The 15,428-nt window shown below is 39.2% G+C and overlaps 1 protein-coding gene across 3 annotated transcripts in view; it reads right to left on the bottom strand.

The window, feature by feature from the left end:
• TENM4 (teneurin transmembrane protein 4) overlaps positions 1-15,428 on the bottom strand; it is a 590,079-nt gene that overhangs the window by 150,058 nt on the left and 424,593 nt on the right. For all 3 annotated transcript variants that reach the window (XM_068181704.1, XM_068181706.1, XM_068181707.1), the window contains one exon: positions 13,794-14,004. In XM_068181704.1, coding sequence (XP_068037805.1) covers positions 13,794-14,004 — 211 coding nt within the window. The remainder of the gene's footprint in view (positions 1-13,793; positions 14,005-15,428) is intronic.

Below are 15,428 nucleotides of genomic sequence, written 5' to 3'. Positions count from 1 at the left end.
CAGATTTTGCTATTAAATGAAAAGAGAACACTGAAAACACAGTTTCCATGCCACCTCTCAACCAACAATGGCAGCAGGAGTGAAACTTCCGAAAGCAAACAACTCACACCAGGGGCACACGGGCAAAACTTGAGGTGGTGGGATTTCTAAGAGGGAATGCAGAAGCTTGCCTATGGAATTAAGTGTTCTGCCAGCTTCACAATCTAATTAGCGACTGAAAAAGCAAGTCATTTTATGGAATCACAGAATCACTGGATGGTTTTGATTGGAAAAGACCTTAAAGACTACCAAGTTCCAATCCCCCTGCCATAAGAAGAGACAACTTCCAGTAGACCAAGTTGCTCCACAGCCTTGAACACCTCCAGGGATGCATCAGCCACAGTTTCTCTGAGCAGCATGTGCCAGTGCCTCATCACACAATGAGAAATTTCTTCCTAATATCTAACCTAAACCTGCCTACTTGTCAGTTTAAAGCCATTCCTCCCTGTCCTATCACTCCATGCCCATGTGAAAAGTCCCTCTCCAGCTCTTTTGTAGCCCCTTTAGGTACTGGAAGAGCTCTAAGGCCTCCTTGGCACCTCCTCTTCTCCCAGCTGAGCAGCCCCAACTCCCTTAGCCTGTCTATAGGAGAGGTGCTTAAGCCCTCTGAGCATCTTCGCAGTTCTCCATTATAAATATCCTCATACTTCTCTGACAGAAAGTGTAAATTGCATAATGAAACACTTGGTCTTCAGATCCACACTGTAATTTTGGAGAATGGTATGGAAATGCCCTGTCTTACAGAGCAGGTACTCCCTATCCTAAGACAGCCTACCTCAGACAGGAAAAAGAGGATGTACAAAATACTTTCTGGATTCATAAAAATAAGAAATGGAAAACATCCATTAAGTGTGAAAGCCTAGACTTCTTCAAGAGCAAAAACTCTTCTTCTGAAGTACTCTTTAAGGCCCTTTCTGCTCACGAGCTTTAATTATCAAAGCAAAGAAAGAAACAAAAAATTCTCTAAGTATCCTCAGCAGCTATAATTTAGCATATTGCATAAAATAACATTGATCTGCTATTTTTGCCATTTCTTTCAGGGGATGTTTTTCAGTACAAGTAAACTCACAGCTAGCAGATTTTGAGGGAAACTTGGCTGAAACCTTTGTCCCATTGCTAGTTTTCCCACTGCAATCACCCTTTACTCTAAGAGAAGCCATAAACTGGCATGATTCAGCCCATACCCACAATAAGACTTCACACTACACTATCTTTTGTTAACGGGTATTATCGAATTCAATATGAAATTGCTAATTGTTACCATTCCTGTTTTTTTTTTTTTTTAGGTTGTTAATCTGAGGCATGGACAAATGCAACACAGCATTTGCTTCATATTATAAATTGACTCATGTGACAGCAACAAAGCTCCCAGGCTAATGGTCTACTCAGGGGACCACTTTGCTGCTGACAAAAAGCTCCATGAAAGCCAATTCTACTGCGGTGAACTCTATAAAGAACTGTCAGCCTGGCCCACAATTACCAACATGAATTACCTTTATCCAGATGCAACACAATAAACATATTAAGAAGCTAGAAAAATTTCTAGACTCTTGATGGACTTCTTTTTTATATACTCACCATGTTTGCTGGTCAGCAGAACAGCTACTTTAACAGTATTTCCGCCTTATTTATTTACTATGCAACATCCAACTTAATAGCTTGTTTCTCTATCTTTGGGCCAGAGGCCAAGGCAGATGTTTGCCTGACACAAAATCCTATTAGAGGCTGTAGTAATACAATTGTGTGTTAAAGATAAATATTTTATAACCTGCACTTGCCACCAAGCATCATCATTCCCTAGGCATTTAGAGGCAACTATCTATTGGCAAAGAAAAAATAGTTATCTAGCTGGCAACTGAAGGCAGTAGCTTTTTGGGAGTTAATAAACACCAGGACTGCTTTCCAAGAACTGATTAAATGCCATTCAGTGCTGTGTGGCTGTATGAATTCAAATGTTACTGTTTCATTTGATAACCTCAAAAAGTTGCTTTGGAGATGGCTGTGCTTAGTGTCAGAAACATGTAGGAATAGCACTGCAGCAGGACAATTAGATTTTAATGAATCAATGCTAATCTCAGTTCAGGAATCAAGGCTCAAGGAATACAAAAAACTTGTATTTTACCAGTGAGAATATTCCATATTAGAAATGAGATGCAATACCAGTGAGAATATTCCATATTAGAAATGAGATGCAAAGAAAAGAGCAGATTTTTTTTAAGTATCCTGTCTGATCCCTTCAACTAATAGTCTACTCCACCACTACATAAAAAATGGCCTCAAAATCTTTTGTTCAGTGCTGGAGAGAAGATTTATGTAGCTGCTCAGCCTAAAATAAATTACCACAGCTACTCATCTACCAGCTCAGGAAGATATTGCATACATACTAATTGGTATAATAAAAGGTTTTTACCCTTTCCTAATAAATGTTGACTATCTCTATACAAAGATGCATTAATTAAAAAATAGCAAGTAAACTAAAAAAGGAGGTAAATCAAATAATTAAAATAGAATTGTTTATCAAACAAATACATATATTTATTGTCACACAGAAATATATTGTTCCTAACTGTCCACTGATCTATTTTCTGCCTAGTTGTGTTCCCCTGGCTAACAAAAATGCTTTGCTGGGAGGGAGGGCACAGGCAGCAAGGCAGCAAGCATGGAGATTCCACGGTTCATATCTGACCTTGAAATCCTCTGTCAGCCACATCAGTACAAAAGGGCCGTGAGGAGTGCCCAGCATTCCTCTCACTGTACATTGAATTACATTGCTTGGGAGAGTGAAGGGACACCACACTATTTCACCTGACTCTTTCCGCTGCACTAGAGCAACCTTAGAAAGCCACATGCTATTCTTCCTAGATCTGCTTGTCCAGGATAAAACTGACACCTACAAGCTCATTGCAATAACATCTCTCTTTGACAAAAATGCTCCTTGTCACTGCCCCGACTATGTTAGCAATAATTTTAATAGGAAGTCAAGCAGTATAACATGAAAGGCAAAGAGGATTCTGAAGCTCTGTGAACACATTGAATTTACTTCCCAGTTGCAGAGCTTGCAGTCTTGTTTATTTTTCAAAGAAATGATGCTACTTGATTGAATTTCACTGCAGGAGAGGCTGGATTCAAAGCCTAGAGAACTGTCACCTGCCCTTGTAATTGTGATAACAATGCCAAGGCAGACGAAGAGGTGAGAGGGGATAAAACAGGATTCAGATTTCTTCAAGCATCAGATTTGACACTATGAACCAAAAAAAAAAAAAAAAAAAAGGGAAAAAAAAAGTAAGGGGAAAGAAAACTCCCTGGAAACAAAGGAAATGTGGAAATACTGGGTCTGGTATTCTCTTGCTCCTCCTCTTCCTTCCCTAGATGAAGCTTTAAAGGGCTGATTCCTTCTTATAGTACATCATCACCTGCTGAGATTTCAATTTTTCTGCTTCATTTTTATTTTGCACAGCTTTTATACTTCTAGCTCAAGTAATCCACACCTGGCAGCCTGAGATGTGAAAGTCTTGACATCATCATGGAAACAGAGTCATTATTTTTGAGTGCTCTTTCACAGTTTCCTCTTCTGTAGGGCACCTACCGTGATGCTGATACTGCTAATGCTGGTTGATGCTGTGCAAGATTTTGATTTTTTTTCTTTTTCCTAAGGCTGGGAGGTCTGTTTTAATTATGGACCCATGCATACAACCCTGTTTTGCTCTCACATCCCAGTGGAACTCTAATCTCCACATGCAGGTATAAGGATGCTAAATTAGGAAAAGGGCAACAAACAGGCAAGTCCTTTAAACAGCTCTTTAAATTAATCCTGAATCTGGAAAGTGAGAGAGGACAGTAACCACAATATTGAATTGCATGTTATTCTCCCTCCTCTTTTTCTGTAAGAACATTTTTAAAAAGCAATTTTCAAGTGCAGATACACCCCCATCTCCATGAGGGTACTGACAAGAGACACCTGCCCCTGCCAGAAGAGACTTTACAGGCTGGGCCATTTTACAAGGTGATAGTGAAGCACAGAAGGTTTGGTGCTCAGGGGCAGTTGGGTCACTTATTGAAATCAAGAGCTGCTGATTTTGCCAAATTTCACAGTATATCATGTGAGCACATTTTCCCTTGAGCTGTCTATACTTTGGTTTTTAGGCCTGGTTTGAGATGTATATCCAGGTACTCAAACAGCTCTCACCACAATCATATCAGTCTTTCTCACACTATTTCAAGCACATTTGACTCCAGTCCCAGCTGGAAATACTAAAAAGTCAGATTTTTTTCTGTCCTGTTTTGAACTTCTGTTCTACAGAAAGAGGGACCAAGTGGGAATAGTTGGGGAGTAAATAAAGAAGAGAACAAGCCTGATCATTTCAGAAACCTTTGCCACATTTGGTCTGAATTTGGGCTGCCCTTTGAGAGAGAGCTTTATCTTTATCTCCCTGATTCATTCCTTTCTCTTACTACTTCCTTATTAAGAAGAAATCTTTCCAGGGCAGAATGCCTTATAATCTGAAGCTCTCAGATGGCCACAAGCATAAAGTGTAATAGGATTTAAAAAGCACTTGGGCATTTGTTGATGTATATGACCATTTAACTTGATAGTAAAATCTCCCTTGACTTCACCAAATTTCAGAAAATCCTCCTTATGTATTTCTGCTATCCATAGGGGCAAACAGGGAACACTGTTTCCTTACAATGTGAGCAATGCTAAAAGCACAAAAGGGTCTTGAAATACAGTTCTTAAGGAATCATACATTGACCATCTGAAAACACGCTCTGTTCCAAAGCACTTGAAATGTGATCACAGGTTAGAAGTTACCTGGGAAAAAAAAAAATTAGTGAATGATTTTAAACAAAGAGTAGCTGTTGAACTGAAACCTTCTTATTTTTCCTTCTACAATGCAGCTTCCAAGCATAAGACTTTAATCCATACTTGTAACATAACAGTGACATGGCTGTGGAGATCTAGAAAGACACACTGTGAACAATTATTTTCTTCCTAGATTCCCTTTTTTGAACTTGGAACACTTTTAAACCTGAATTTCACTCCAGTAGATGAAACTCTCATATCTCCTATTTGCCCAGGGGATTGCAAAGATTTTTTTTTGTTCCTTCCCACTCTCATAAATTGTTACAAACTAATACAGGAAACAACAATTATTCAGCCTTCAGGGTTCAACTTCTGGAGCTGCACTAGCAAGAGGGAAGTTACTTCACATTCAGTACATTACATTTGCTGCAATCATAGCTCAGGGCAAGGCTAAATCTGGCCTTGAGTTTCCTTTTAAATGATGTTTTAAGTTTGTGTTTTACAGGAGGAAAAAAACCAAACCATTCTTGCATACACACAGAGAGAACTACAAATGTAATCTCTTTTGGTCAAACAAATGCCATGAAACCTTGGCAATATTATAATTTTGGATGCATAAAAAAATAAATTTCCTTTTACACCAAGTCTTTAGTTAATATATCCAGCCTGATAACTAAGGGTGTAGTGGTTGGAATAACTGTTATGTGAGGTCCAGTTAGGTAAGTGCCTGGTGCTAGGGATGTGCTCTCAAGCAGGATGCCTGGCCTGCAGCCACTGCTACACAAGAGCCTGACTCCCCTCCAGGTTCTATGTCAGCTTCGCCCCCTGGAGAGACACCCCCAATTCTCTGGGGCATCTGAAGTGCCACCAAAGTCCTGTGCTCAGGCAGCTGCATTAAACTGTTGGTGGTCTTCTGTCAGGGCTAGATAAAAAGCAGTACTTATGGCTCTGTTCATGCCCCTTGCAGACTCGCTACACATATGTGGTCAAATCTTGCTCCTTCTCAGACCCTTTGGCAAGCTGTCTAGAAATCAGTTTAAGATAATCTATGAAACTTTTTATGAGACTGTTGTAGCACTCAGCAAAAGAAAGCAGTCACACATCTAATATACAGACCAAGTGTTATCATTTAAGAAGTCAACATGTGCCAGGAGTGAGTGCACAGACCATGTCCTTCTCATCTGCTTGGCCCCCATGCAAAATGAAGATTGGTCCAGTGACTCCTGAGGTGCTGATGTTGTTGGCTTCTGTTTTTTTGTGGTCTTGCATGCAAGTATGTACACGTGAATACAGCCTTTGGAAAAGTGAGGCTTTAAAGTGTCTGTTGTTCTAGTACAGAAAGACTTTTCTTTTAGTTTGCCAAAGCAGACGAGTAACTCCCACAACCTTATTTCTGTGCTTTAGCAGGGGAGCATTCATGGAAAGAAAAGCATGCACAAAGCTGCTCTAGCAGCTCGGTAATACGACAGGAATAAAACAAGCTGTGCTTACATTAGCCCGCAGTCTGGGCTGCGTGGAAAGAGCTATACACAAAAGTGTAAAAATGAAAACCATATGCACCATTTTACACATTTCTCCAGAACCCCTCAGACAGCACTTACATGCCATGCTATTAAGGCAGAATTCTGCTCTTCTGAAAAAAAGTGAACAGAAAAACACAGGGACAGAAATAATGAAAGAGAGGAAGAGGAGAGAAAGAGGAGGGAGAGAGAGAAAGAAGGAAAGGAAAAGAGGTAAGGAAAGGAAAAGAGGTAAGGAAAAGGAAAAGGAAAAGAGGTAAGGAAAAGGAAAAGAGGTAAGGAAAAGGAAAAGGAAAAGAGGTAAGGAAAAGGAAAAGGAAAAGGAAAAGGAAAAGGAAAAGGAAAAGGAAAAGGAAAAGGAAAAGGAAAAGGAAAAGGAAAAGGAAAAGGAAAAGGAAAAGGAAAAGGAAAAGGAAAAGGAAAAGGAAAAGGAGAAAGAAAGGCATAAACTTCAGCAATAAATAAACCTTTTCTTGACCCTAAAACTAAAGTAATTCCCTCAATCAATAAACCTTTTGCACAAGCTCGGTCAGATCAAGAGAACTTGCCTGCCTGAACACAGCACACAGACATGCAAGTTCAATGCTACCAGTCTATGTAAGTACAGATGTAGGCAAAGCTTTTCAAAAAGACAAATCTACCTTTGTTTTTCTACCACTTTAAAGCATGATTAAAACCAGAAAAAATCTGGAACATTAAAGACACTCAGGCATCTAACTTCTACAGATACTTACGGGCAACCAAGCAGTCTTTAGAAGCATGGCCTAACTTCTTTTATACAACAATATAAATGAAAGTACCTGTCAGTTTTCCTATTTTCCCCACTTAAGTTATCACTTGTAATTGTAAGATCTATTGAAAGAGCTGTGTACATATAGAAATCAAAATAAAAAAAATAAAGAAAAAGTTCAAATCTAACATTAAATTAATTATTGCATCTCTGGTTTAAAACTAATCTAGCTTTACACATTTTAATTTTCTACTGCTAGCTTTTATTCACCGATCAGAAATGAAGAGATACACTCTATACAGAAAGAATGGCTGTGGAAGTTTTCACAGCCAAGCATTTGACCTTCACAGGCTTCTTATTATTTAATTATCTTTGAGACATGTCCTAATTTCCTCTTTATTAGAGATGCCTTACGTCTTCAATAGCAAAATCCTGAAATAATAATTTTGCCTGCCATTATGGCTTGGGAAGAGGGGTTATTATGCAAGAATTGTTTCATACACTTGCAGAGAGAAAAAAGGTCATTACAAGTAACATCTAGATTTGAAACGATTGGTTTGACTTCCTGTTCCTTGGAAGTGTTGTAGATCTAAGCAGCAGCAGGCAGAAAGCTGCAGTTAACATTTAAGGAGCAGTGTACCATAGGATCACGTACAAACATTACTGACTGAAGCTGAAAGGGATTTAAGAACCAGGAGGAATGTTTGATCTGTTAGGAGTCATTTGAAACGGCAGACACAGAGATAAACTCCAACACTGGAACATGTTCACCCTCTTGGCTCACTTCACTGGGAAATAAGGCTGTTCATCAGTTTTGAGGAAAAACATGAAAAGATTAAGGGTGCACTGATAAAGCTGCTGTTGACTTTCAGCCGCTAAAGTTTTAAGGGCTGTGTCACTATCTATCCAAAATCATCATCACTGTTTTACTGAGAATAGCAAACAAACTCTGGATATGAGGAGTGCAGGCTAATGCGAAAAGTTTCACCTCTGCATAGCCCTCTTTCCATTTCCAAATCCAGGCACAGCCCATGTTTGCTTTTTATTAAGCCCTATAAAGAGAAAAGACTAGATTTACACATGGGCTGGATGAAAGTGAATCTCACCAAGCACACTACGACACCTGCTTGGAGTGGGGAATTCCTGCAGCTCACAAAGCTCAGGCAGAGGGAGTTCACCCCATATTTCTGTCTCACCTTGTGATAACGAACCTATCAGGCTGGATTTGGCTAGGATGGAGAGGGCAATCTCCTGTCTTCTTGCCAGTCTTCCAAATGGACAGAGTTAAATTCTCACAGAGGACTTCACACTTTGTGGCCAGCTGGATGTTTAGAGGAAGACACCTTGCAGTGCTGCAGCATAACCTGAACCTGGCTCTGAGGATAAGCATTTTCAGCCAAGCAGACCTGTCAGTAAAATGTCATTCATGAGATCAAATACACAAGGAAAGAAAAAACCTAACGCAGTCTGGCAGAGACTCATAAATGAATTTTTTGCTTTCTACATGAATTGAGTGACTGTATTTTTTCTAAATACTACCTGAGACCTATGAGCTTGGCCACACTCAGAGAAGCTAGGTAAGAGTGGAAAGCAGGAAACAAAGCATCAAAAAAAGGGTTTACAGCAACAAGAGAGTAATTTAAAAAAGCATTGCCCATCTGACAGAGCATCAGATGTCTGCCTGTAGGGGGGCATACAGAGCCAAAGTCAAAAAACTGTTTGCAGAGCCCGCAAAGCTCTGCTGTTATTTTGTAGCACAGAGATCAATAACATCAAAAATTAGGTGATTTTCCTTCCTGGCACAGTTCTCATATTGCTGTATATCTTCTTCTGTGCAGAGCAAAAAAAGAGCTGTGAGTGTGGGCAGGAATGGGTTACTAACTAATTATCTGCAGAGGGTTACCACAAAGTGGAAGTGCTCCATGTCCCTCTCTAAAACAGAAGGGCTAAGATGACCATACTCATGCAATTGGGGAGAACTGAGCTCTTCCACAAAGCAGCTGGAGTCTCATTAGCAGTAAAGGAGCTCTGATTCAGCAAAGTACTTGCTGAACTTTCAGCCTCTTTAGCCTAAGGAGAAGTTCAGAAAAGGGTAGATGGGACATTAAAACCACTTTTCCTCCTTCAGAGTCCTGAAGACCTAATAGTACATGGGGGACTTTTAAGTCAAGTAACTGCAGCATTAAGGAGCTAAAAGGAAAGTGCAAGCCAGAAGAGATCACATCCCATGTTACTCTGCACAATATCCTGACTCCTCAATATCTACATGAAACCAATTTTGATTTTCCCCGACATTAGCCAAATAAGTGTAAATAACACAAATGGCTTTGCAACTGTAAGTGGATCACACTTCTGCATCCCTCTCTGAAGTGGAAATCGCTAGAGTTTAAGTAAGCTTACACATAAGCAGCAAAAGCAAGGGAAGCAAATCTGAGCTACTCAGATGCTTCCTTTTCCCTTTGATAAGAACAAGCTAAACACAAAGGCATTTCATGCAATGTTAAGGAAGCCATTCTTGTCACCTCTCCCTCAAGGAGGGTTCCCAGTCCCACACTTGTCTCTGTGCCCTGCAGTTTCTCCTCTGAGCTCAGTCCCACTGTGAAGTGCTCCTCTGCTGGTACCATTCCTGAGTGCAAAGTGCTGTCCCAGGGACTGCATGGGGTAGGTTACATTCTGGCTATTGCAGGAAGGGCACATGCCTTCTGGTGTGTATTGCCAGGTGCTGGCTGTGCTGGCAGCACCTTATAAATCACACTGGAGCTTGTCTTGCACTTCAGTGGAGGAAACTACTTACAGCAGGGTTTTTTTACAGATGGTAGAGGGAGCAGAAAAAATGGTCCTTTTCTTAACTTAAGCATCGTCTCATGTAGAAGATAGGAATGAGGTAAAACCTTGCATCCTATCCCAGGTGTTCTGCATGTGTTTCCTGTCACTTGCTGAGTGACAAACTGGTAAACCGCAATGCTCTCCTCTTACAGACAATTGATTTTGCTCTTCCTTTTGATTTCTCAATGGCCCTGCACAGTCGAGACTGCCTGAGCTCAGCAGTAACAGCTGCTGGAAAACACTTTGACTCCACAGATGCTCTTTTCAGGGTTCTCAGATGTTTCTTGCTTCTACTGAGCAGACTTTCGGCCAAAATCTCTGTCTCAGATGTACTGATTCCAGTTGATTCCTCAGCCTACTATTTTGCTTCATTAGACAAGATTGCTCTATAAATTACCACTATCAGGCAGATTGTGGCAGACTGTGAATCCACAAGGTGCTTCTCAAAGAAGTGTTTCTATTAGAATTTCAGAAAGTCCCACCAATGTAATTAACAAAAATATTAATTTATTATTGAGAGACCTTGACTGTCCATTCCTTTATAATGTAATGAACTGTAATTTGGAAGAATGGGATATAAAAATGCCATTAAAAGCTGAAAACTTTTCCAGAATAATCTTTTTTTCCCTCCAACTGAATTTCCTGTACTATTCATAAGTATAAGCTCTGACAGGCATTACAAGGCTATATTCTCCCCAGGTTTACATTCAGTGCATTTAACAGGCACACATTTTGACAACACCTAGCCATTCAGTGATGATGATTCCACAGCCATTTAGAAAACAGGCCAAGTTGCCATCTTCTGCCCTCAAAATCTATGCTAATGTTCCCGAGTGGATTTAGTTTTAGCTTTATCACATTCCAAAGCTGTATAATGGACAGCCTCACAATTCATGAAATTAACTGTGTATTATCAAACTGGGAATACAGATGTCTTTTTCCATTTTTCTCCAGTTTTCACTAGAATAATGGAAGCCAAATCATTCCAGGCAAGCACTGCACAGTAATTGCAGTTGATATTGTCATACAGAGCCTGCAATGTTTTGCTGGCTCTGAACAGCTCAGTCTGTAGAAACATAGCAGATAAGACTTGGAAAATCAGCAGTCTTTCCATCCAACATGTTTATTGCTGAAGTAAAAGCTATTTCCATTTATTTTGGTGAGTCCTCACTCACAGGGGATGTTTGCCTGAAGCAATGACTGCACAGTTTGGCTTTATGAACTTATCATTATGATCACCATTATCAAATTTGTGCTTTCTACTACTATCTGTGATTATTAATTAATGCTTCATTCATTTTCCCAGCAGTTCTATCACCCTCACAGCATCTCTGGGGAAATGTCACTCTCCTCAGTTTTACACACTGAGTAGCTGAAGCATGAGCCTAGGCTGGGGCAGAATTAACACATCAATCAGAATTCACGAGTTCTAGGCTGCTGGTCCTCTTCTCAGATCATTGGATCCTACTTCTTCCTGCATCACAGCTATACTTTTCAAATTCGCTCTTATTGTAAGCCCTGTGTTAGTGGAATAATAAAGGGAGATTTTTTAGGTGGTCGTGCCATAGGAATCAAATGAAATGGCAGCTTGCCTCTGACAGTCAACACAACTCCTTTGAAGGTTCCTCACCCTGCACAGACAGATCTAAGACTCCCATCATGTGTGACTTGATTTATTTGTTTGGTGTTGCAACTTTACACACTGGTTCATAAGCACTGTCAGGTTGCTTTATCCTCTTTACTTGGGCAGTGAAAAAAAATAGTAACACTACAGTACCACAGTATTTATGTACTTACAATCTAGCAACCATGTCTTGCCAGACTTCATAAATACATTAGAAAGGTTCTGAAGCATTAGAGTTACACAAAACACCTGACTGTTTAGGTTTTTTTTAAAACAAACTGTTGAAAACTACACTGAGGAGAAAGGTGCCAACTTGTTATGGCTATTACAGTGGTTTTTCTGGTACTTATACAAATGCTGCACTTTCTGGACAAATTCTAGCCAAGAAGCCACATTTTCCTACCTAAAAATTTTACTTAAGTCTGTTTCAAAATGCATAGCTTGTACTTAAACAGGTTCTTTTACACTACAGCTTTGTGTTGATATACAGCTGCCAGTGGATAAAGTGGTTCCCATCTGTGTAGCAAAAGAAAACTTCCTTTTTTTTCTGAATCACAGAAACCCTGAATGATTCAAGGTCAGCAAGGGATATGTTGAATATATCATGGGCTCCATATCGTGGACTGTTCTGTTTATCATGCAGTCATGAAGGTACAGAAGAGCAAAACCAAAAAAAAAAAGATTGCCTTGAAGATAATCTGACATGCTTTTTACCCACACCATTCCCTTGATGCTCAAAGGCAAATTAAGAATGCTTCTTTTCTTTTATTCTTCTTCATGTTTTTCCCTATATTAGTGCAATGAGGCCAAAAGAAAAGTCTGGCTAGAACACTTAAGCATCACTTTGATAACAAGAACAAGTAGCAACAGTGCTTCAAATGTGTTTTCTGCTGTTAGAGCCTTACTGATTTCTTGCCTGTGATGGGAAATTTCAAACCGAAGCTTTTGTAGTTGCTGTAAGTAAAAAATCAAATTACTAAAGTAAACTAAATGGAAGTAAATCTGCATTCTGTAGAGTAAGACTTCAATTTCATAAGCTAATATACATCTAGAACTAACTACCTCTAGTGCTGCTCAGCTGCAAACAACACAAAAAATCACATTTTCAGGTTTTAAATTTAAAACATAGTATTACAGAGGTTTCCATTTCTGCATTAGATAAACTTTAGTGCTAAAATGGAATATTGAGATGTTAATGACTTTGCTTTAGTAAGACCTAAACTTTTTAATTAACCTGCCAAGACAAATTACAGCCCACAGCTCTTAGGTAACTACTGCAGACAGCTGAGACTCAACACCAATGCCTCTGTTGGGAGAGGGATTAATGGCAGCTTTGGAATGAGTCTGCTTTTTTCTGCAAAGAAAAAACGTCCATTAAACACTGTGGTCAGAAGAAAGCTGAGTGCTAGTTTTATGGACTAATCTTTTAATTAAAACCAAATGAATTTCGGTATATGAACACTTTAAGCAGGTCAGTCAAATTTAAAATTAAATATTACTGAATTGGAAATAGATTTAGATATTTACAGGGTGGAAGAAGAATACTCATTGTGCTGTCAGGCACCCACTGGCAGCATCTTTTCCTCCTTGGACAACAACAAATCCATGCCTGTGAGCTGAACTGACAGGGCATTTTATTGCCAGAGAAGTCAGAAGACCTATTCAGTTAATTTGTTCTTCTTAAGCAATCTCAGCTTCCTTCTGTTAGCAAGGAGAAACAGGGATTCCTGTTACTGTGGTTGCTACTACCAAGGCTTACAGTGCACTTTATTAGAGTTTTAAGCCCAGTGCTCTGCCTAAACTCCAGCTTGAGTGATTTCGATGGTGTTCAATGGCAGAACTCTCTGTCCCACAGAACTGTGGAATGGTGCTACTCTCTGTTTTTCAATCACTCCTACACCTCTGCTCTAGAAAGAGAAAAAAGCCCATCAAACAAACAAAAAATCAAACAAAACCAACAAAAGCCAACTAAATAAAAAGAAAATCAAATTAAGAAAATAAAGCAAGGATTTTCCAGCTTGTAATCCATGTTTGGCACTGTGCAGAATCTCGTTATGGTTATAGTTACTTAAAAGACCTACAAAATACTTACTCAACATTTAGGGTCTAACAGTATTCAGCATATTGCTAAATAAAATCCCCTCCAAGCATTTTCTCCAAAACCACACATAGCCATCGTGCAATTCGAGCATGTGCGTTAATACCTGGCCCCAAGGCATGCTTAGGAGTTCAGGAATAAGAGGAAATCCTTACCAATAGCAGTAGTAAGGAAAGAAACCACTTCCGATTCTTTGCCATCATTGTAGAAGGCTAAATGCCATATTCCTGAATCTAAATACTGGATAAATCCTGTCTCGTGGCTGGCCAAGGGCACAAAAGTTCTGTGCTGCCGCTGAGGTCCTTCCAAGCTTCTTGCCTCCTGTGTCAGCAGACGTCTTCCATCAAGGAGCTCGACAAAGTCAAACTGAAACATAAGAGGGAGTTATGTTTGTGTGTTTATCAGGTATCCTCAAGCTTAGTCTCTTATTCTGGGTCTGCAGAAGCATCATAAACAGGATTTGCTTTGGTAACTCAAGTACTTTCCTGGACCACCTGCAAGTAACCATTTCGGAAATAGCTAGTATATGAATATATTTTCCTGTAATTATATGAATCTTGAAGTCATCTTTGTTTAGAAGGTGACTTGCAGCATATTGGCCTTACTGAGGTGTTCTCATTCCATAGAAATATAGGCAGGAAAACATGAGACCATGCCTCAACTGCAGTGTAAAAATGACACTAAGCAGCTTATTTGTTATCTTTTTTAATGTCTTGGCTAATATGGAAAATAAGACAGAAAAAAATATATCTAGCCCAGCTGGGTTGTTTGCCAGAGTTGCTAAGGGTCACCAAAGGGAAAGTAAAAAATATTTTAAAGGGAACTCTGGAAGAGGTTTTGCAGATGTATTTGGCTTAGCCAACAAGGGTTTTATCTTAAAACAATAGGAAAAGTGGTTAAAAGGTAATAGAAAATAAAGATGTAAAAGAGATAAATAATATAGAAAAGTCCCATTTAAGGAGTAGCTCTAGGTATTTTCCTCAAAAGGATGCTGCAAGGGTAACTTCAACTGAACCACTGCTTTGCTTTGATACTAGTATTGCAACTCCCTTTAGTTCCCTATTTAAAAAAATCTTCCACTGATTTTCCAGAATAATTGTATTTTGTCTGGTATTATATTAACGGGATGAGGCAGATATAAGCCTAGAAGACATCACAAATGTTAAATGAACCTTATCTAATCTGACTTTTATCATGTGTTCAGATGACCAGGACACCTCGCAAGCAGAATCCAACAGTTGAGGCACTATTGAGCTTTTCTATTCCCTGACTTCACTTGGTTTTGCCTCTCTCATCCAGCTGATCAGGTAAGTTTGTGATTTTTTTTTTGGCAGGAAGAAGAAAAACAGGCAGAAAGGAACAACATCACTTATTTCTGAACCCATAAATGTTGCTGAACTGAACGGCTGCTGAGTGTTAGTTGACTGTGGCAATATTTAGGCTGCTTATCCCTTTTCACTTTACTGTAGCAAAATTTGGGTGCTTGTTATTAAGTTGTCTGGTATGGTCTTCAAAGTCACCCAAGATAAGGACTTGATGACATGTTCTTTCCTATGTAGGAAAAATTAAAAAAAGTTAAGCTACTAAGTTAAAAAAAGAACCGTTTATTTCTAAGAACATTTTGAGCAATAAGCTATATATGACATAGCTTGCATACAAAATGACAGAATTTGTCCCTAGATTATTTTAATTAGGTATTTTTAATTATTTATTTAGAGGAAATTATTTTTGATCTTTGCTATAATTTTTATTTTCTTTTGGTTATATTTCAGTAACAGATCTCAAATTTG

The sequence above is a fragment of the Anomalospiza imberbis genome, chromosome 2 (assembly GCF_031753505.1).
Source record: "Anomalospiza imberbis isolate Cuckoo-Finch-1a 21T00152 chromosome 2, ASM3175350v1, whole genome shotgun sequence".
NCBI classification, from domain to species: domain Eukaryota; kingdom Metazoa; phylum Chordata; class Aves; order Passeriformes; family Viduidae; genus Anomalospiza; species Anomalospiza imberbis.
The sequence above is the reverse complement of the archived record's forward strand: the minus strand, read 5'-3'. Positions and strand labels throughout refer to the sequence as shown.